The sequence below is a fragment of the Ctenopharyngodon idella genome, chromosome 18, assembly GCF_019924925.1.
Source record: "Ctenopharyngodon idella isolate HZGC_01 chromosome 18, HZGC01, whole genome shotgun sequence".
In the NCBI taxonomy this organism is placed as follows: domain Eukaryota; kingdom Metazoa; phylum Chordata; class Actinopteri; order Cypriniformes; family Xenocyprididae; genus Ctenopharyngodon; species Ctenopharyngodon idella.
In genome coordinates, this window is record NC_067237.1 from 30,159,434 (window position 1) to 30,179,488 (window position 20,055).

At 37.0% G+C, this 20,055-nt stretch overlaps 1 protein-coding gene across 2 annotated transcripts in view; it reads left to right on the forward strand.

Moving 5' to 3' along the window:
* The window catches only part of kcp (kielin cysteine rich BMP regulator), a 47,974-nt gene that overhangs the window by 8,655 nt on the left and 19,264 nt on the right, over window positions 1-20,055 (forward strand). For both annotated transcript variants that reach the window (XM_051869483.1, XM_051869484.1), the window contains 26 exons: window positions 2,162-2,327; window positions 5,570-5,646; window positions 5,783-5,879; window positions 5,987-6,069; window positions 7,754-7,847; window positions 7,969-8,042; window positions 8,146-8,325; window positions 9,386-9,479; window positions 9,585-9,667; window positions 9,772-9,865; window positions 10,094-10,176; window positions 10,517-10,602; window positions 10,699-10,789; window positions 10,878-10,977; window positions 11,114-11,199; window positions 12,851-12,947; window positions 13,205-13,351; window positions 14,024-14,133; window positions 14,373-14,466; window positions 14,558-14,731; window positions 15,948-16,030; window positions 17,959-18,052; window positions 18,289-18,471; window positions 18,762-18,920; window positions 19,078-19,254; window positions 19,539-19,621. In XM_051869483.1, coding sequence (XP_051725443.1) covers window positions 2,162-2,327; window positions 5,570-5,646; window positions 5,783-5,879; window positions 5,987-6,069; window positions 7,754-7,847; window positions 7,969-8,042; window positions 8,146-8,325; window positions 9,386-9,479; window positions 9,585-9,667; window positions 9,772-9,865; window positions 10,094-10,176; window positions 10,517-10,602; window positions 10,699-10,789; window positions 10,878-10,977; window positions 11,114-11,199; window positions 12,851-12,947; window positions 13,205-13,351; window positions 14,024-14,133; window positions 14,373-14,466; window positions 14,558-14,731; window positions 15,948-16,030; window positions 17,959-18,052; window positions 18,289-18,471; window positions 18,762-18,920; window positions 19,078-19,254; window positions 19,539-19,621 — 2,889 coding nt within the window. The remainder of the gene's footprint in view (window positions 1-2,161; window positions 2,328-5,569; window positions 5,647-5,782; window positions 5,880-5,986; window positions 6,070-7,753; window positions 7,848-7,968; window positions 8,043-8,145; window positions 8,326-9,385; window positions 9,480-9,584; window positions 9,668-9,771; window positions 9,866-10,093; window positions 10,177-10,516; window positions 10,603-10,698; window positions 10,790-10,877; window positions 10,978-11,113; window positions 11,200-12,850; window positions 12,948-13,204; window positions 13,352-14,023; window positions 14,134-14,372; window positions 14,467-14,557; window positions 14,732-15,947; window positions 16,031-17,958; window positions 18,053-18,288; window positions 18,472-18,761; window positions 18,921-19,077; window positions 19,255-19,538; window positions 19,622-20,055) is intronic.

Genomic DNA, 20,055 nt, shown 5'->3' on the forward strand with positions numbered 1-20,055 from the left:
GGCCCTATCATACACCCGGTGCAATGCAGCGCCAGGCACGACGCAAGTGTTTTAGCAAATGCATTTGCGCCCATTTGTGGCACCCATGGGCGTGCTGGTCTGAAAACGAGGTGTGTGTTCAGGCGCATTGTTGGCGCATTACTATGCCAAATATTAAAAATAAAAGGATTAGTAAGTAAGTAAAGTTTATTTATATAGCACCTTTCACATACAAGGAGGGGTCACAAAGTGCTTTACAATAAAAATAACATCAAACAAATAAAATAAATATGCATTAATATACTCTACAAATACCATCAATACAAATTTAATAACAGGCAAACCATATTGTTAATTAAAAGCTTGTCCAAAAAGATGTGTCTTTAGATGTTTTTTAAAAGACTCCACAGAAGCCATAGTTCTCAACGTTAAAGGAAGAGAGTTCCAGAGCCTTGGAGCTACTACACAGAAGGCACAATCACCTCTTGTCTTAAGACGTGTTCTGGGAATAGCTAAAAGGTCTTGGCCTGAAGACCTCAGAGACCAACCAGGGGTGTGTGCATGCAATAGATCCTGTATATAAGAGGGTGCTTGACCATGCAAGGCCCTGTAAGTAATAACTAAAATTTTGAAATGCACATAATAGGAAGCCAATGAAGGGCCTTAAGCACAGGAGTAATGTGCGACCTCCTGCTGGACCTAATCAAAAGCCTAGCAGCTGCATTCTGTACAATTTGTAATCGATCCATAGGAGATTTGTTCAAACACGTGTACAAAGCATTACAATAGTCCGACCGTGAAGAAATAAATAAGCATCTCCATTTCTTTTTTCGAAACCATAGATCTAATCCTAGCAATGTTCCTGAGATGGAAAAAACAGGAACGAACTACAGACTTTGCATGACTGTTAAAACTCATTGATCTGTTGAAAATGACACCCAAATTTCTTATGTCACCGCAGTCAGAGGATGTTACCTCAGACCACCAATGACCTAATCTTAGGGGTAATGTTGTCTGGGGCAATAATCAACACCTCAGTTTAATCTTAAATCTGCCATCCATTTGTTAAGGGAGACTAAACATTCCTGCAAAAGAGGCAGTTTGTCTAGTCTATCAGAACTAAAAGACATATATAATTGAATTGCAGTTGATTACAATGTAAAAGATTATTATTGTGTGCATAAAGATAAAAATGCTTTGGTGGAATCTGGCTTTTCCCATAGATGGTCTGTTCAGCCTAATAAACCTGCTACAGTCTGCCATTAAAGGGTTAGTTCACCCAAAAATGAAAATAATGTCATTTATTACTCACCCTCATGCCGTACCACACCCGTAAGACCTTCGTTCATCTTTGGAACACAAATTAAGATATTTTTGTTGTAATCCAATGGCTCAGTGAGGCCTGCATAGCCAGCAATGATATTTCCTCTCTCAAGATCCATTAATGTACTAAAAACATATTTAAATCAGTTCATGTGAGTACAGTGGTTCAATATTAATATTATAAAGCAACGAGAATATTTTTGGTGCGCCAAAAAAACAAAATAACGACTCACATAGTGATGGCTGATTTCAAAACACTGCTTCATGAAGCTTCGGAGCGTTATGAATCTTTTGTGTCGAATCATGATTCGGATTGCGTGTCAAACCGCCAAACTGCTGAAATCACGTGACTTTGGCGCTCCGAACTGCTGATTCAACACAAAAGATTCATAATTTTAGGTTTAATAAAAATTAATCTGTATTTCAATCTAAATTATGCAGTGAAGACTGTTTTGATTCTGGATATTTCCTACCTGTTAGATCAAATAATTAAACAATACTGTCTTTATGTTGTTTCTACGCTAATTTGGAGATTAAAGGGTGAAATTATTACAATATAAAAATATATAAAAATGTAATGTTAGGTGCGATTAATCATGATTATTTACAGAAAAATGTGTGATTAATTAGTTAATTTTAATCGATTGACAGCACTAGGAAATATAAAAATAAAAGCTAATTAAAAATATTAATAAAAATCTATAATAATATATAAATAATACTAAAATTGCACTGTATCAAAGTGTGTCTGATACCATCATTTTACCATGGTACTTTTTGTAAGGGTGACAAGCAGGATAAGTATACAACCAAGTCATATTATACACACTTTTTTTTAATCAATTCTCTGTGTATGTAGAACACTGACCTGCAAGCGAGGATTGATCACTTGGAAACATGTGAGTGTTCGAAACGAAAATGTGTTTATGAAGAACGTCAGGTGGATGAGGGGTATCGCTGGTCTCCTGACAGCCGCACTACCTGTTCCTGCACCAATGGACAAATTCAGTGTGACCGCTTAAATGGTGAGTAGTCTAACATCTATTATATCATCATTACGAATCAAAACACAAGATAATTAATTACATCATACTCATGAACCATCTGATCTACTTTAATCAGCAAGCCAATCATCAAACCATAGTCAGAGAAATGTTCATGCATACCAAAAATTAACATAATTAACCACACACAATGACTTTCTTCTCAGTTTGTTTATTCTTCAAGGAGAGTGGTTTTAGCTAAAGTCCTGTAATTACTTGGAAAGTGGAGTGTGAGAGTTTTTTGTTTATTTGTGGGTATGTATGTTTGTAGCAAAAGCATCTGCAGATCTTTAAAACTGAAGTGTTGTGAAATACATGAAGACTGATTTTTTGAAGGCTTTATAGACAGATAGGTTGAGAGTGGCCAGCACCACATTTTCTTTTACCATTGTTTGAAGAATTTATCTTCCAGAGTCTGTCAGTACGTTTTGGGTGTTCATTTTAGGTCCATCTTCTACCCTGGTCTGTCTTGCTCATTGTTAGTAGCAGCTCACACCATGACTTCCTCGCCACAGCTGCTGTTGTCTTGAACTTGAACTGGTGATTTATCCACTCTGGGACCCGGTTTCAAAAAATAGCGGTTACACCTTCCGAAAACGCTGGATCCATGTAGACGAAACGCCTATCCGATACAACATTTGTGCGCATACACAGAAACGCGTCTCCGTGTGGACGGGGCCTTACTTTACTTTATACTTTATTTGTCCCTGTTAAGGGAAAATTGTCTTGGGCAATACAGGTGAAGCTGCACAACAAGACACCCACATCAATAACATAATCACACAGTCATGTCCTTTGAATTAGAGTTCAACAACCTTGTAGCCAAAGGAACAAAAGAATTCCAAAAGCGGTTGTATCTAAACCTTGCAGTACGGAACCGTCGACCAGATGGAAGTAGTTCAAATTCAGGATAAAGCACATGAGATGGGTCCAGAGTCATTTTCCTTGCCTGTTTAAAAGCAATTTTGTTGAATATAGACTGAAGATTAGGGTAAACCCCCAGACCAACCACTTTCATTGCCATATGCACCAGCCGATTCAACTGTGATCTAAGGGTAACTGTCAAATTACCAAACCAGGCGGCTATACCATACAATAAGATGGATTCAATACAGGCATGATAAAACAGCAACATGACACTCTGAGTGACACCAAAAAGTCTGAGCCTCCATAAATAGTACATTTTTTGTTGCACCTTTCTACACAGATTATCCACATGCACTTCCCATGAAAGTTTATTATCGATAAGCAAACCTAAGTATTTGTATGAAGCAACCTGTCTAATGGGCTCATTGTTATTCATGATCGGTGAGTGGTTGCCCACTGATCTGAAATCAAAAATCTTTTCCTCTGTTTTTCTAACATTGATTACAAGACTGTGTTCTTTACTCCATGTAACAAATTTAGCAATCTCTGTAGTATATTGTTGAATGTCCTCATCCTCATACAGAAGACCAAGAATGGCAGTATCATTTACAACAATATTCCCAGAATGGTGACTCCTATATTCACTGGTATACAGTGTAAATAAGAGTGGTGAGTAGGGTTGTGCCGATGGATGATATCATCGTCCATCGTGATGGCTGACCGACATCATGATGGAGAGATACCATCGTGATGCCACGCCCCCGCCCCCGCCCCCGCCCCGGCTCCGCTCCCGCCCCCGCCCCGGCTCCGCACCATAGACTGTAAAAAAATACACACACTAATCCTAGTCTCTTCTATAGACTATAGTTAACCTAAAATCTTTGCAGGAATTGCTCTGTAAATTAAATTGAGAATATAATTAATGCAAAAATTGCCATATAGGGGAAGTAGTACCCTTTTTAGCAACCAATACCAACGCCATTGTATCAACTCTTCTTAAGTGGAAGGAAGCTACTTTTCCCCCCCTCACGTGCAACCTATTGGAAAGCGCGGATGAGTCATTAGTTGGGAAATAAAATAAATAAAGTAATAAAGTAAAATAACGATTAGTAATTATATAATAAAAAAAATGTCTAAAAAATGAAAAATGTCTAACTTGTTTAACTGGAATCACAGAGTCTACACAGAATTTAACATATGCAGTCCTGATTTCATTATGCCTGTCAATATCTGGATCATACAGCACCTCCCAGTTAGTACATAAAAAAAAAGCCTTTCAATATCTCCACTTTTTTGAAAGACCAAAGTCTCACCACCTTGTTCCTAGGCTTATTTGATTTCAGCAAGGTACAGTAAACAGGAATAAGATGCACAGTATTATGGTCCGAGTTTGCTAATGGTGGATTAACTTTCACAGTATATGCATTTGATATGTTCCCATAGCACTTGTCCAAAATATTAATGCTCCTTTTATTAGAGTTAGGGGTTGAAAAGAGACCAAATCACCATTATTGTAGATATCTTACAACAACGCAAGCTTCCAAGGTGACGATATGTTCATGCTTAATATTTCCTGCATAATTACGTACATAAAGAAATCTATTTTGTGTTAGTTCAGTTACCTGTATCGGCAGTGTGCAGTAGACACACCCATCTTAACGATTTGTATATATCGCTTATCCTGCCCAAAAGACCATAAACATTACAGATAACATTCTAAATATCAGTTAATATAAATACATAGATCTTAAAAACTATTCATGTATGACTGACTTGCTTCAAATCGGGTGATTTTAGGTCAGTGTTTTGGCTGTAAGTCAATGAGGCCCTCTGTTGGTAGAGAATCTTAAGATGGCCGCTCGAACACTTCCGGTGGCTTCACAGCCTGCTGGCAGATAATCGTATATTAATGATTATATACAATCTTAATAGTAATTATTAAGATTGATGTTTTCAATTGGAAAAATGTGTTTGTAAAAAAATATATGATCACAACTTGCCTATGCATGCACTATATATGTATATATATTGATACATTCTGTTTATATACATCTTAAAATTAGATTTTGAATGAAGGAAATTTGAGTTTGGTCTCTTTTCAACCCCATTTTACTTGTAAACTCATTGAACTGCTGTTAAAACTAATTTTCAGACATCAGATGTCTGGAGCAGTCTGGAAAGTCTCTCATGAATACCTATAGACATCTTTTAGAGTTCATATTGTAGATAAGATTTGATCTGATGTGGGCAGGAAATATGCTTGCAGGCACACACTTTTACCTGGAGTGGTTCATCTCACATGATTATCTCAGGAGGTCTCATAGGGGTATCGTTTTTGTGTACTTCTCTGATTCCAGAATGCAGCTTTCATGGCAGTATCTACAATAATGGTGAAGTCTTCAGCCCAGACGACTGCAACCGGTGTACGTGTGAGGTATGAAATCTAAAAGATTTAGTCTTTGATCTTCACTAATGTGCTTCTCCCACACTGGCATCTCTTGTGTTATTTTGACATTGTTATTGGTGTGTGTGTGTGCGTGTGTGTGTGTGTGTGTGTGTTTCTTCTATAGCATGGAAGAGTAGAATGTAATGTGAATCCATGCCCATCACAGTCCTGTGAGGTACCGTCTGTTCCTAAAAGCCCATGCTGCCGTGACTGCCAAACAAGTACCCACAATGCATCTCCATACATACACATAACTTGTCTATTGTCTATTAACTTGCCTTTGCCTCATACATGGTGTATTTTGTTTTTTCTTCATGTTAATCTTTAGAATGTAAACATGAAGGTCAAATCCATGTGAACGGTGATGTGTTTGTGTCGAGATCAAACCCTTGCCTCAACTGCAAATGCTCTGTGAGTCTACTGTGTGTATGTGTGTGTGTGTTTGCCCTCCTTGTGGGAATGAAATATAGTTTGAAATTAAAAATGAAATTGAAATTGAATTAAAAAACAAACTGCTCCACAAAACCTGTAAAAACCATGCTCACAAAGAAAAGGTTCAAGTATAAACTAATGCATACAGACTTTTAAATACTTTGTATGTTAAATAGTTGAGTTAATGTTAAATAAGGCTCAGTGGTCAAACTGAAATAGCATTTCAATGATTAAGTTTTGCAGATAAGAATGGTCAATGTATGTTAAGTTTTTATGTGAAATATTTGAATGTAATAGTAAACTATGTATATGCGGACACAGTGTAAAATTTTTTACAGGGGTCAAACAAGAGACTTTAAAAGTTTCTGTTTATGAAAAGTTTCTATATTAAAAAGGTGACCAAATGCTATTTTATATTGCAAATCTTACATGAATTGTGTTTATGTTTCAGGGTTATTAAAAAAAAAAGAAACTAAAACAGAACACATACATGTTATACTATATAGGCATAATAAAAAAAAAATGATAGAAATGACAAAAAAAAAACTACTTAAAAAATAAAGTGAAAACATGGATACATAAATATAAAAATAAAATCTAATTCAATATATTAACAAAAATACAGTAAAATAGTATATCAATGATATACTTAAAGGGGTGGTTGATTATGATTTCACATTTTTAACTTTAGTTAGTGTGTAATGTTGCTGTTAGAGCATAAACAACATCTGCAAAGTTATGACGCTCAAAGATCAGTGCAAAGGGAGATATTATCTTTTAAAGAATTCTCTGTTTAAGAACTACAACAAATGGCTGGTAGGGACTACAACGAGCTTCTTCCCGGGTTAGTGACATCACTAGCCCTAAAATTTACATAAACCCTGCCACGGGAACACACAACAAAGGGGGTGAGGCCATGTTGGGCTGCTTTAGAGAGTGTAGAGTGTTGTTACCATGCCGTCATTTTACACTGGACTGCTTTACAAATGGGGGTCAATTCAACATTGGATTTGCACAAAAGATTTACATGATGGCACATGCTAGTCGATGAATTGAATCAACTCCATAAATTTATCCACTAACCGTTCAGAAACGACCAGTTGCATTCTAAAAGTTGTAACTTCTTTCTGAGTCTCTCCATCAGTGTTCAACTCCGGTTTGAACAATGAAAGGCTGAACACTGTTACTGACAATCATGATTTTGGCTGCGTGAGATTCTCCAGCTTTGTTGTTGTTGAGCAACCGAAGCGTGAGCTGTTAAAGCTCCGCCCTCTTCTGGAAAGCTGGCCGGAAGCAGCAGCTCATTTGCATTTAAAGGGACACACACAAAAACGGCGTGTTTTTGCTCACACCCAAATAGGAGCAAACTTGACAAGCTATAATAAATGTTCTGTGGGATATTTTGAGCTGAAACTTCACAGACACATTCTGGGGACACTAGAGACTTTTATGAAATCTTGTGAAAAGGGGCATTATGGGTCCCCTTTAACACTATTACATTTACATTCATGTACATAGCTTTGTGCTGTTTAGAATTACAGTACCAAATAAATTACTAAAGTACAAAAAAATGACTAAGAGCTGAATTTTAAACACGTCATGCAAATTGCCTAACTAAACAGCTTTTAACATGTTAAACTGGAATGCATGTGTTTATTTGCAGAACAGTCAGGTGTCGTGTAATCCCATTCAGTGTCCAACCACGCCGTGTCCCAACCCCTACAAGAGACCTGGGGAGTGCTGCCCTACCTGCTCTGGTACATGCTCACAAGCACATTTGAACTCTTTCATTTGAGCTCTATCATTCTATGTGACTCCAATGGTTCTGGAACTGCTTACTTTCACAGTAATTTGTGTGCCTTATTGCGTCCTTTGCAGCATGTGATGTGGACGGTCGACCATACAACGGCTCTTTCAGCACCGTTGATGGCTGCCAGACCTGTACATGTCAGGTGCTTCTCTCTCACTTACACTCATAATGTATTACATGTTAGTTGATGAAATGACCCAATAGTTTTCATAAAACTGTGCTGTGTTTTGTATTTTGCTCATCAGGGTGGGAATCAGGCATGTGTAGATGTGCAACAGTGTCCTCAGACGTGTCAAGATGGTGTGAAGCCACCGTTTGGCTCCTGCTGCAGAGATTGTTCCCGCTGTAACTTTGATGGGCAAGTTGTCCTAAATGGCATCTCTTTTCAACCCACACGTGACCCCTGCAAACGCTGTGTGTGCAATGTAAGGCTGTGAGATGACAATGTGCATTTTAGTTTTGTCCTTGTTTGGATTCATCAACCTCAAAGTTACAATTAGGCATTGTACATTAGAACATTGTAATTATTATTTAAAAGAAATCTCTCTCTCTCTCTCTTTATATATATATATATATATATAAAGTGCTTGTATTAGTGACTTTTGGACTGTCTGATACATTTTCCTGCTCTCTTTTACTCTTTTTTTCACCCTCACACACTACTTTAAATGTAATGTGCTTATTGTTTTACATTATATTATTACTTATTATGGAAAGTAATATAGTTTTATAGTTGCATACCACCACTTAATTAGTGTTACTTATAGTGTTGTCTGTAAAATGTAGGCCTGAATGTAGGTTTGAATGTAAAAAAAAAAAAAATTACAAATTGAAACAATTATTATGTTGCAAATCCAAAAAGTAACATTACTTCACTCATTACTTTCACAAATGTAATTTTATTACATAACAAGTGTTATTTTAGAATTATTTATATACTATTATAGCATTACATTTTCATTTTAATTAGTTTTAGTTATTTCATTATTCTTTTATATTTCTATTTGGCTTTACTTAATTTTTATTTCAGTTTTAGTTTTAATAATACTTCAACTTCAATTTATTTTATTTCAGGTAATTGCCAAGACAACGTTTCTAATTTTCAATTGTTTCTAATGTAATTTTATTTAGTTTTTTTTTACTTTAAAATTTTCATGTAATATTTATATTTTATTTCACTTTTGTTGGTTAATCATTTTTAATATATATTCTGTTTCAGTAAATAACAGCACTGTATATAACACACATTACTTGTAATGCATTATCCTTAACGTAGACCAAAAAAATGATGTAATTACTTCTAAACACATCTTGCATATATATTCTAAAATTCACTAAAAATGTCCTCTACAGTGGTGCTTTTTGTCATTTTCTGTTAAAGTTTAAAGCTAACTAGTTATTTAAAGTTGTATCTTTGAAATCAGCACTAATTAAGTGTGTGTGTGTGTGTGTGTGTGTGTGTGTGTGTGTGTGTTTTCCTTGTAGGCAGGGAATATAGTCTGTGCCACTCAGTCGTGTCCTACACCTCCTTGTCGTTTGGTGGAGACTGTAGGTGGGCAGTGCTGTCCCAGGTGTCGAAGTAAGTGTAATATGAGCTTTTTGTACATTTTTGTCAATTGTAACAACATGTAACTTGCTTAGACATGCTCATACTCATCAAAAGAGTCTTTTGTTTGATATGAAGGTTGTGTCCAGGACAATGTGTGGCACCTGCACGGCTCTCAGTGGACGCGTCCTGATGACCCCTGCACGACCTGTACATGCACGGTGGGTCGCCACCTGTTATTTAATACATAGCTTGTTTTCTTGCATGTCTTATGGACTATCAGTGTTTTAATCTTTAAATGTAATCTCTCTTTCTCTCTCTGTAGGAGGGTCAGGTTCAGTGTGCGAGTGCAAACTGTCATGTCCCCTGTACGAACCCAGCCTCTCCGCCCCCTGGATCCTGCTGTCCTGTCTGTGACGGTGTGTCCAACCTTTTAAATATGACTTGATACTTTTAAATCTGTCTAAAACAGAACATTTGAGAGCATGCAATCAAAATTCTGTCGATTTACTTTTTTGATACATATTGTTTGTCTTATTGTGAATGATTCATTTGTGGATATTTTTATATATATTAAAATATATATTAAATGGCTATTTATACTACATATGAGTTTGATATATTTACAAACATTAAATTTTTCACAGGTTGTAATGTGAATGGAAGGGACATCCTGAATGGGATGTGTTTGCCGCCAGGACCCCAGTGTGAGGGCAGATGTACATGTGAGGTAAGTTGCAAAAGAACCTGCAAATTTTATTTATAATTTCTACTTAAATGTTTATTTTATTTTTTATTTTATTTTATTTTATTTTATTTTGTTTTATTTTTGTATTTTATTTTATTTTAGCAGAAGAGCATGGCACTTGTAAGGTCATGGATTCAATTCCCAGTGAATGCATAAACTTCATATAAAAAATATAAAATATATACCTTGAATGCAGTGTAAATCACTTTGAATATAAGTGTCAAATGAATAAATGTTGTAAATTGGTTTAGATTAAATGGATTAAAAATAAAGAAAAAATAATTGCATTCTAGCAGAAGATTCTTAACTATTTTTCTTTCAGAATGGGAATATTAATTGCGTTCGGGACCCCTGCCCACCGACTCCCTGTCATAATCCCGTGAGGAGACAAGGAGAATGTTGTGAACGGTATTAATAACAGATTTTCATAACAATTTTAGCTAAAATAGTAAACGAGACGGGGGTCTTAAAGGAAACACTCTTTATTAATCAATTGGTGTTCAGATGTGAGGAGTGCAGATATGAGGATGATGTATACACAGACGGTCAAACCTTCGTATCCAGACAGGATCCGTGCTTGAAATGTCAGTGCTCGGTGAGTGTTTTCTTTGGATAAAAGTGTGTACTAAATGTATGAACATTTGAATGTATTTGTATGTGAATGTGTAAATCTTGTGATACAGGGTGGGCAAGTGTTGTGTGAAACTACAAGATCTTTATGTCCAACTACGAGTTGCACGCACCCAACAAAACCACCTGGCCAGTGCTGCACTACTTGTCACAGTAAAGAAGACAAATACACAAACATCTCTTTCTTTTAAGACAGATCTTTCTTTCTCTCCTTCTCTAACATGCAACATAATAACAAAGCGGTCCTGGATTCCAAACACACAAGTAAAAAATGTTTTTACTGTTTCAGTGTGTGAATATGAAGGAAGGTTTTACGAAAATGGAGCGGATTTCAGGCCTCCCGGAGCTGGTCCCTGTGTCCAGTGTATATGCAAGGTGAAACATACACTTGGCGTGAAAAAGAGCTATTGTTAATCCAGTTTACAGCAATGTTAATCTCTTCAATGAAATTATTGATGAAAATGTATGTTAACAAAGTGTTTTGATTCCGACAATACGATTTTGACAGTGTTTTTTCAATGTTAAGACGTACTGTTGATAAAATGTTGTTTTTGTTAAATGTTGATACATGCTAAAATTAATATATAAAATGTTTAAAGGGTTAATTCACCCAAAAATGAAAATTATCCCATGATTTACTCACCTTTAAGCCATCCTAGGTGTATATGACTATCTTCTTTCAGACAAACACAATCGGAGATATTTTTAAAAAATATCCTTAGTCCTCCAAGGTTTATAATGGTTGTGAATGGGGGCCTGTATTTTGAACAAAAAAAAAAATGCATCCATCAAAAATCAAAGTAATCCATACAGCTCCAGTGGGTTAATAAAGGCCTTTTGAAGCAAAGCGACAGGGTTTGTAAGAAAAATATCCATATTTAAAACTTTAAAATAATAAATAACTAGCTTCCGGCTGACGACCGTACGCATACTGCGCAAGTCGATTTGGGCGGAAGAGCAACCTTTGACCAGAGGAGAGAGCAAAACAAAACACCAGTCATGAATTAGAAGTCTAAAATTAGACATTTTAAAGAGAAATGTCGGAGGATTTTGATATAAGAGAAGAGGAGTTTGAGTTTGTTGCCCAGCCCTATTTGTTTGAACCCTGAAAGGCGTCTAAGCTTACAATACTCCAACATCCTGCGTCATGCATCACATCATTGGGTTGCTCATTTATTAAGTCGAGTTGCGCAGTATATGTGTACGGTCGTCCGCTGGAAGCTAGTTATTTGGATTTATAAAATTTTAAATATAGATATTTTTATTACAAATATAGATATTTTTATTACAAAAATGCATGAAGCAATGCGCAGCTTGTCAGAACTGTACTGCTCTGTGATCAGTAGTAAATGCTTCTTCATCTGAAAGCCAGAGGGCACTCTTGCGCAGAAACTCCAAATATGCCCTGCCGCAGAAGAAGATAACACGTCATATCGCTGTAGCTGAATAAACAGACGATTTAAACGCTTTGATTAATTAAACATGACTAATAAACACACGACTGCCTTATTCTGCGTAAGAAGCCACATCATCTCACAGAAGGACGCTCAACTGTCGTTATGAAGTGAGTTTGGAGTAAAAACATGTTATTAAATGTTGTCTTTTGTTGGACAAGATGTTAATTAATGCTTCTCATGTCTGGAAAGATGTTTAACGTGTGTTGCTTTTTTAAATGTACATTTTATGCGACGCAAACTCGCAGTGCTTTCAGATAGATTAGCATTAGAGCCATACTTCATTGACAAGCTGCGCAATAATCGCAGCCTTTGCGATTTCATAATTGCACTAAGAATCACGTTTAAGTTCAATGTTATTTTTTTGTATCATGTGATAAATCATGCAGCATGTAGCCCTGAAGCCATATGATAGTTTTATGTGAGGAACAGGGCAAAACTGAAGTTGTTATCTGTTTTGAATCTCATTTGCATATGTGCATATTCAAACAGAGCACATCAAAACACATCAGAAATCATGTTAGGTTTGACGGCATTGAATCCATTGTTTCTTGTGTGTGTGTTTGTTAAAGGAGGGTAACGTGAGATGCCACCAGGAAAGATGCCCATCTACAAATTGTGCAGTCCCCACTCCTGCCCCTCCTAACGTCTGCTGCCCAGTGTGCAGAGGTAATGTGACACTGAAGATGTAATGATGCTGAAAATTCAGCTTTGCCATCACAGGAATACATTGCATTATATATTTCGATAGAAAACAGTTATTTTAAATTGTAATAATATTTCTCAATATTATTACTATTTTTTTTCTGTATATTTGATCAAATAAATGCAGCCTTGATGAGCCTAAGAGAATTCTTTTTTTAAAAACACTAAAAAAATCTTACCAACCCTAAACTTTTACTTGTGTTCATTCTCTGTGTTTGTAGGATGTATATCAAATGGTGTTCAGTATGAGGAACGAGCCACGTGGACTGACGGAGACCAAAGTTGTTCTTGTGTGGAGGGGCAGGTGACATGTAAACCAAACTGTGCACCGACCCCCGTGCCCTGCCTAAAACCCACCACTCCAGCAGGTAAGAGAGAGAGTGAAGAAAAGACAAGACAAAGAAAGCAAGAAAAGTGAAAGATATTAAGGTCTACATAGTTGTCTACATAGGCCGCTATGTTTTAAGGCAGCATACAAAGTAAAAGATAGAAAGTAACTGATTTGAATACAATTTTGACCCCAAAAAAAGTTCAAAAATACAGTATGCTGAATATATTTTGTAAACAGGAGGCTTAAGGAAATACATTTTTCAAATTTAGCTTCAAATGTTAAAATATACCTGAATAAAATATATCTGAAAATATATTTGAAAACATCTGCATTTTAATTAGATTGAACTAATTTCTCTCAGGACAATTCTCAATACTGAATAAAACAGGTATATCTAAAGTAGCGTTTTACTTGAAAGTTTCCACTGCAATCAGCTCATTGCCATGCTTGCTTGGATTTCCTGATATATGTTTGTATAAAAGCCATGCTGCTTTAGATTTGCATAAGCTGTCTAATTTTCAAATTGTGAGTGTTCCTGTAGTGCCTACAAATGCTGCCTTGGTAGGCAGCTCACCAGGGTTTGGAACAGAGCCACAGAATATTCAGGCTAAGAGGGTGTAACGGTTGCTAACATCAGTAACAATCCATCCAGCAAGACCATTAACTATCAGGATAAGTTACTGAGAAGATATTGATCATTATATGACAGGTGGTGAATGCTGTGACCCCTGTGGGCAGTGCGAGTACAAGCAGCGTTTTTATGGAAACGGCCAAACTTTCCAGGACCCGGAGAATCCCTGTGTGACATGCACCTGTCAGGTACACACAATACTAGATTTGATATTTTATAAATGTTTAATACAAGGTTTTAATAGGCTTCAGGGTTTGTTCAGTCGCTAACCATAAGTACAATATGAGCAACTGGTTGTTAAACACTGTTTAAATGTTTCAGTGTTTATTAAATGTTTAACGTTTTGATAAAATATGTTGTTCTTTTCTGAAAGTGTATCTAGTAACTATTGGCTAGTTTCTATACATGAATGTGTGTGTGTGTGTAGGATGGTCGTGCTTTGTGTGGTATGGCAGGCTGTAGTGGAGTGACGTGTTCTAATCCATACACTCCCCCTGGAGAGTGCTGCCCCCGGTGTCCAGGTACACCTTCACTAACTAACCTCAGATAACTTGATCTTAGTGTGCACACTAACAGTTATTGTGTCCTCTTGCCATTTTCTTCCCTTTCAAGACTGTCAGTATGATAACCGCATCATTACTAATGGAGGTACATTTCCGAATCGTGAGAATCGATGTGAGGATTGTGTTTGCACTGATGGACGTGTGGAATGTGGGAATCACGAGTGTCCAAAGCCGAACTGCAACTATCCCCGGCCGGGGACGTGCTGCCAAAACAACTGCAATGGTGAGAGCCTTAAGCATCAAAATTGCTTTAGAACAAATTTGATTTCACAGATTCACTTATTTTTTAATTTATCTTCATGTTTTACTTTAATGAAGGCACATTTTCCCTGACCATTTACAGTTTGTCATCCTTTAAAGGGTTAGTTCACCCAAAAATGAAAATAATGTCATTTATTACTCACCCTCATGTCGTTCTACACCCGTAAGGCCTTTGTTCATTTTCTGAGCACAAATTAAGATATTTTTGATTAAATCCGATGGCTCAGTGAGGCCTGCATTCAAAGCAATGACATTTCCCCTCTCAAGATCCATAAAGGTACTAAAAACATATTTAAAACAGTTCAGGCGAGTTCAGTAGTTCTACCTTAATATTATAAAGTGACAAGAATACTTTTTGTGCACCAAAAAAACAAAATAACGATTTTCAAACAATATAGTAATGGGCCGATTTCAAAACACTGCTTCGGAGCTTTACGAATCGAATCAGTGACTTGGATCTCCTATCAAACGGCTAAACTGCTGAAATCACGTGACTTTGGCGCTACGAGTCACTGATTCGATTCGTGAAGCTCCGAAGCAGTGTTTTGAAATCGGCCTATCATTATATTGTTGAAAAGTCGTTATTTTGTTTTTTGGCGCACAAAAATATTTCGCTTTATAATATTAAGGTAAAACTACTGAACTCGCATGAACTGTTTTAAATATGTTTTTAGCACCTTTATGGATCTTGAGAGAGGAAATGTCATTGCTGTGAATGCAGGCCTCACTGAGCCATCAGATTTAATCAAAAATATCTTAATTTGTGTTCTGAAGCTGAATGAAGGTCTTACGGGTCTGGAACGACATGAGGGTGAGTAATTAATGATAGAATTTTCATTTTTGGGTGAACTAACCCTTTAATTGAACCAATTCATTTAGAAAAGTTTTTGACAATTTGATACTTTATTATGCTTACCAATAAAATGAAATCAACTAATATGTATGTTATAATATGTAATGAAGCCTAGAATAGAATATTAATTCATTAGTGACAAATTTGCCCACTATATTTAAATTTTTGAGGACATTTTTGTCATGTCAGGTGGCCTGAAACCCTCTTAGGAGAAATATTATATATATATATATACTGTATAATTTTTTTTTTTTTTTTTTTTGAAGACAATTTCCTGTAAGTATATGCAAACCAGTCACTTAAAGCTTCTCTCCCTTTCGTTCAGGATGTAGATATGCAGGTAATGAGTATCTAAATGGAATGGAATTTCCACATCCAGTAGACAAATGCAGGATGTGCCGTTGCACCGTAAGTGTCTCTTTCTCATACGCTACCGTTCAAATGTTTGAGGTTGGTGAGAAATCTCTTATGATCATCAAGGCTAGATTTATTTGATCAAATATTATTACATTATTAATTTATTTAAATATTATACATTTATTTTATGGAATATTACATTTTAAAACAACTGTTTTCTATGTTAATATATTTTCAAATGTAATTTGTTCAAAGCTGAATTTTCAGCATCATTACTCCAGTCTTCCGTGTGTTACGATCCCAGTTTCAAAGAAGAGCTTCTCATTCCCAGCCCCAGCACTAAAGAACACTGCCAACCACCAAAATCAACTGCAAATTTAATTTATTATGTAAAGGAATGGTAACAGGAACAAAAAGGCTTCGGGAGGGGGCATGGCCAAAATAACAAACTAAACAGAATCTACATTAGTTTTAAATCTAGCTTACCTGTCACAAAAGAAAAAAACAACAACTAAAAGACAATAGCACTTTCTTGACTCCCTAGCATACCTAAAACCAGGAGAAAAAGGATTAACAAAAGAAAATGATACCCTCCTCCCTACAAGTTACAAATAAAGCGTTCAGTTTAACAAAAGAATAAGAAAAACTATCAAGTAGCTCAGCAATATTGAGAGTTGGAATTAACAGTCTAGGCAGGAGCACAACAACAATACTGACTAGATTCTGGAACACTATCACAGTTTTCACCATTTAACACTGAGGGCCCTATTTTAACGATCTAACCGGTCTGAAGTGCGTGACGCAGGTGCACTTAGGGCATATCTGATTCCTCTTTTGCTAGTTTAACGACGGAAAAAATGGTCGCTGCGCCAGGCGCATGGTCCAAAAGGGTTGTATCTAGTCTCTTAATAAGTCATGGGTGTGTTTTGGGCGTAATGTGCAATAAACCAATCAGAGTGTCATCTCCCATTCCCTTTAAAAGCCAGATGTGCTTGCACCATGGCGGATTCGCTTATTACGTGGCGGAATATAGACCCTGACGAGTCAGTTTAAATACATGTGTGTACTGCCACGATTGGTCAAATAATTAGCCAATTTCATTCGTCATTACTGCAAATAGGGAATTCTGATACATGCAATGACTATCCATTATGACATGTAGGCATTTTTATCTTTATGTGCACAATAATAATCTTTTACATTGTAATTCTTTTATTTGTAATATTTGGCATGTTTGTGTGCTGCTGCGTGTCCCTGTGTGTGTAACAAGCAGGGTGTACGCACGCTGTGCTCCCGCCTATAGGTGCATATTACTAACACGCCCATTAAATAAAAAAATATATATATACTGTGTATACTGCAGTCGTATTTCAGTTGCCTCAAAATAGCAACACACCAACAATGTGCCTGAACACACCGTGTTTTCAGACCAGCACGCCCATGGGCGTGAGTGCATTTGCTATTTAAACAACATGGACATGAAAATGATAACTGCATCAGGCTGGAACTAGTAAAAAACACTTGCATCGTGCCTGCCGTTGCATTGCGCCGGGTGTATGATAGGGCCCTATGTTTCACTTAGTTAACACTAAAACTAGCAACAGTAGTCTGGGGCCGCAGAGAAGGTCCATGTGGAGAGAGAAATGTCTCTGTCTCTCTTCCCTCTGTGCCTTCTTGATGTCTTTTATAGCTTGTTTCCTCCCTGGAGGAGCCAGTAAGTGAAGTGCTAATTGGCTATCAGCAAACGGGTAGCAGTTGTCAGCAATCAACTCCTGTTAGAGCAGCAGCACAGAAAAGAAAAAAGGGAACAACAAACAGCATAGAGAAAAACAAATATTTAATCAATATAATACATCCTTACTGAATAAAAATATAAAGAAAAAATCATACTGACCCCAACTTTTGAACGGTAGTGTACATCCACACATATCAGAGTCATACTGTAGATCTGTGTTGTGCATCTGTGTGTTTGTCTGTAGAATGGTAACGTCCAGTGTCTGATGAAGCGATGTCCAGCGGTGCATTGTGCTGATTCATTCATTCAGTCAGGAGAGTGCTGCCGCCAGTGTCCAGGTCACAGTGCTGCTCTTATACCACAATTAAGTCATGTCTGAATCACCTTAATTACAAGATGACAATTTGAAGATTGTACTCTAAGCTGTTTACGTGCAATTTACTAGTCGGCAACTCAAAATTCTCATAATTCCAAAATGATGTGGCACACCATTACACCCCCTTGTATACTGTATGTCCATAAAAGTGTTTGTTTGAGTGTATGTAGACGTAAATGTATTTCTCATTCCTTACAGCACCCCCTGCTGAATGCTATGTTGAAGGACAGCTTTACAGACACATGCAGCAGTTCCACCATCCCATTGACAGCTGTCAATCATGCTCCTGCACCAATGGGACGATGAGATGCCGGCGCAGGCCCTGCCCCTCTGCCGCCTGCTCTCACCCCATAATTCAAGAGTGCTGTCGCACATGCGATGGTGAGACACTTCATAAAAACCCCATGAAAGAGCATGTGAGAGTTATAATGAGGTTTCATCAACAAATACTGATATGTAGAGAGCAGTATTCATCTTTATATATGTATATATGTGTATATGTACACTACCTTCAAAAACATTAAAAAACGTTCTGACCCTTTTGAACGGTACCATAAAATATATCACTTTTGAACGTTAGCACATATGCGCTACCATTCAAAAGTTTAGGGTTGGAAAGTTTATATATGCAAAGTATATATTTATGTCTCTGTCTGACTTCGGCCATGCAGGCTGTCTGTATAATGGGAAGGAACACGCTAATGGTGCTACATTTAAGGATGCATCAGACCCATGCAGGACTTGTGTTTGTCGTGACGGGACAGTCACATGTGACATTAATCACTGTCAGCGCAGCGCCTGTCCTTTCCCTGTACAGGGCAAGTGTGATGGTACGTGTTTGCATAATTTATACACATTTATGTAAAGATTTGATGTACAGGAAATTAAAATAACTGAGTATTATTAGTGGCTGTTTAAGCGTCTTATATATTATATAATTGAATTGATATTATTATTATTATGAGTTGTATTTTTTTTTTTCTTCAGCGTGCATGTATGCTGGCGTGGAGTACCAGAATGGTCAGGAGTTTGCAAACCCTGCTGATCACTGTGGTCGTTGCATGTGCATGAATGGTCATGTGACCTGCAATAGGAGGCCATGTCAGAACCCGGGATGTACTTACCCCACCACTCGGCCGGACCAGTGCTGTCCTGTGTGTGATGGTACTGTATTACACTCTCTACAGACAAAGTGCACTTTTAGCAGAAATTAAATTTTACAGTCAATTCTCTTCTGATAAAAATGAGAATTAAGTATTGATGACTCATCCTGCACTACAAGGATTTTTGTCCAATTAGATGTTCTTTAGAATGAGAATGCCCCTCCCCTTCATAACACCTGCAACTGACTTGCAAGTTGCAAATTAGGGTTAATGGCTGTGGCATAAACTAAAACATACGACCCTCACATTGATAAGTGTGTGCGCGTGTGTGTTTTTATTGCACAGGCTGTCAGTTTGAGGGAAGAGCTTATGCAGATGGTGAGTCGTTCCCATCACCCACAGGATCATGTGAGGAGTGCAGATGTTCTGTAAGTACGCACAAACAGGGTCATAAATATGTTTTGTTTTGTTACATTTTAAAGGGGACCTATTATGCAAAATTCACTTTTACATGGTGTTTAAACATAAATGTGTGTTGGCAGTGTGTGTACACAACCATTCTATAATAGTAAAAATCCGCCCACTCCTTTTTTTTAATCCCCATAAATCATAAGCAGTGTCTCAGAACAAGCCGTTTGCAGTTTCTATTCAATATGACATCACATTGCTTAGGCCTCGCCCACGACTGCTGACAGACTCTGCCCTATTAGCATAGACCCTGCCCTAAGTGAGCTGTACACAGTCCGCTATGTTTATCTCCTCGCCAGAGCATTTAACAGCAGCATTCAAGTAAGAAATGTGTTCTTATTAAAGCTAATAAAGTTATTCAGTCAAGAGCAGTGAGTGATTTTCTGTTTTTCTT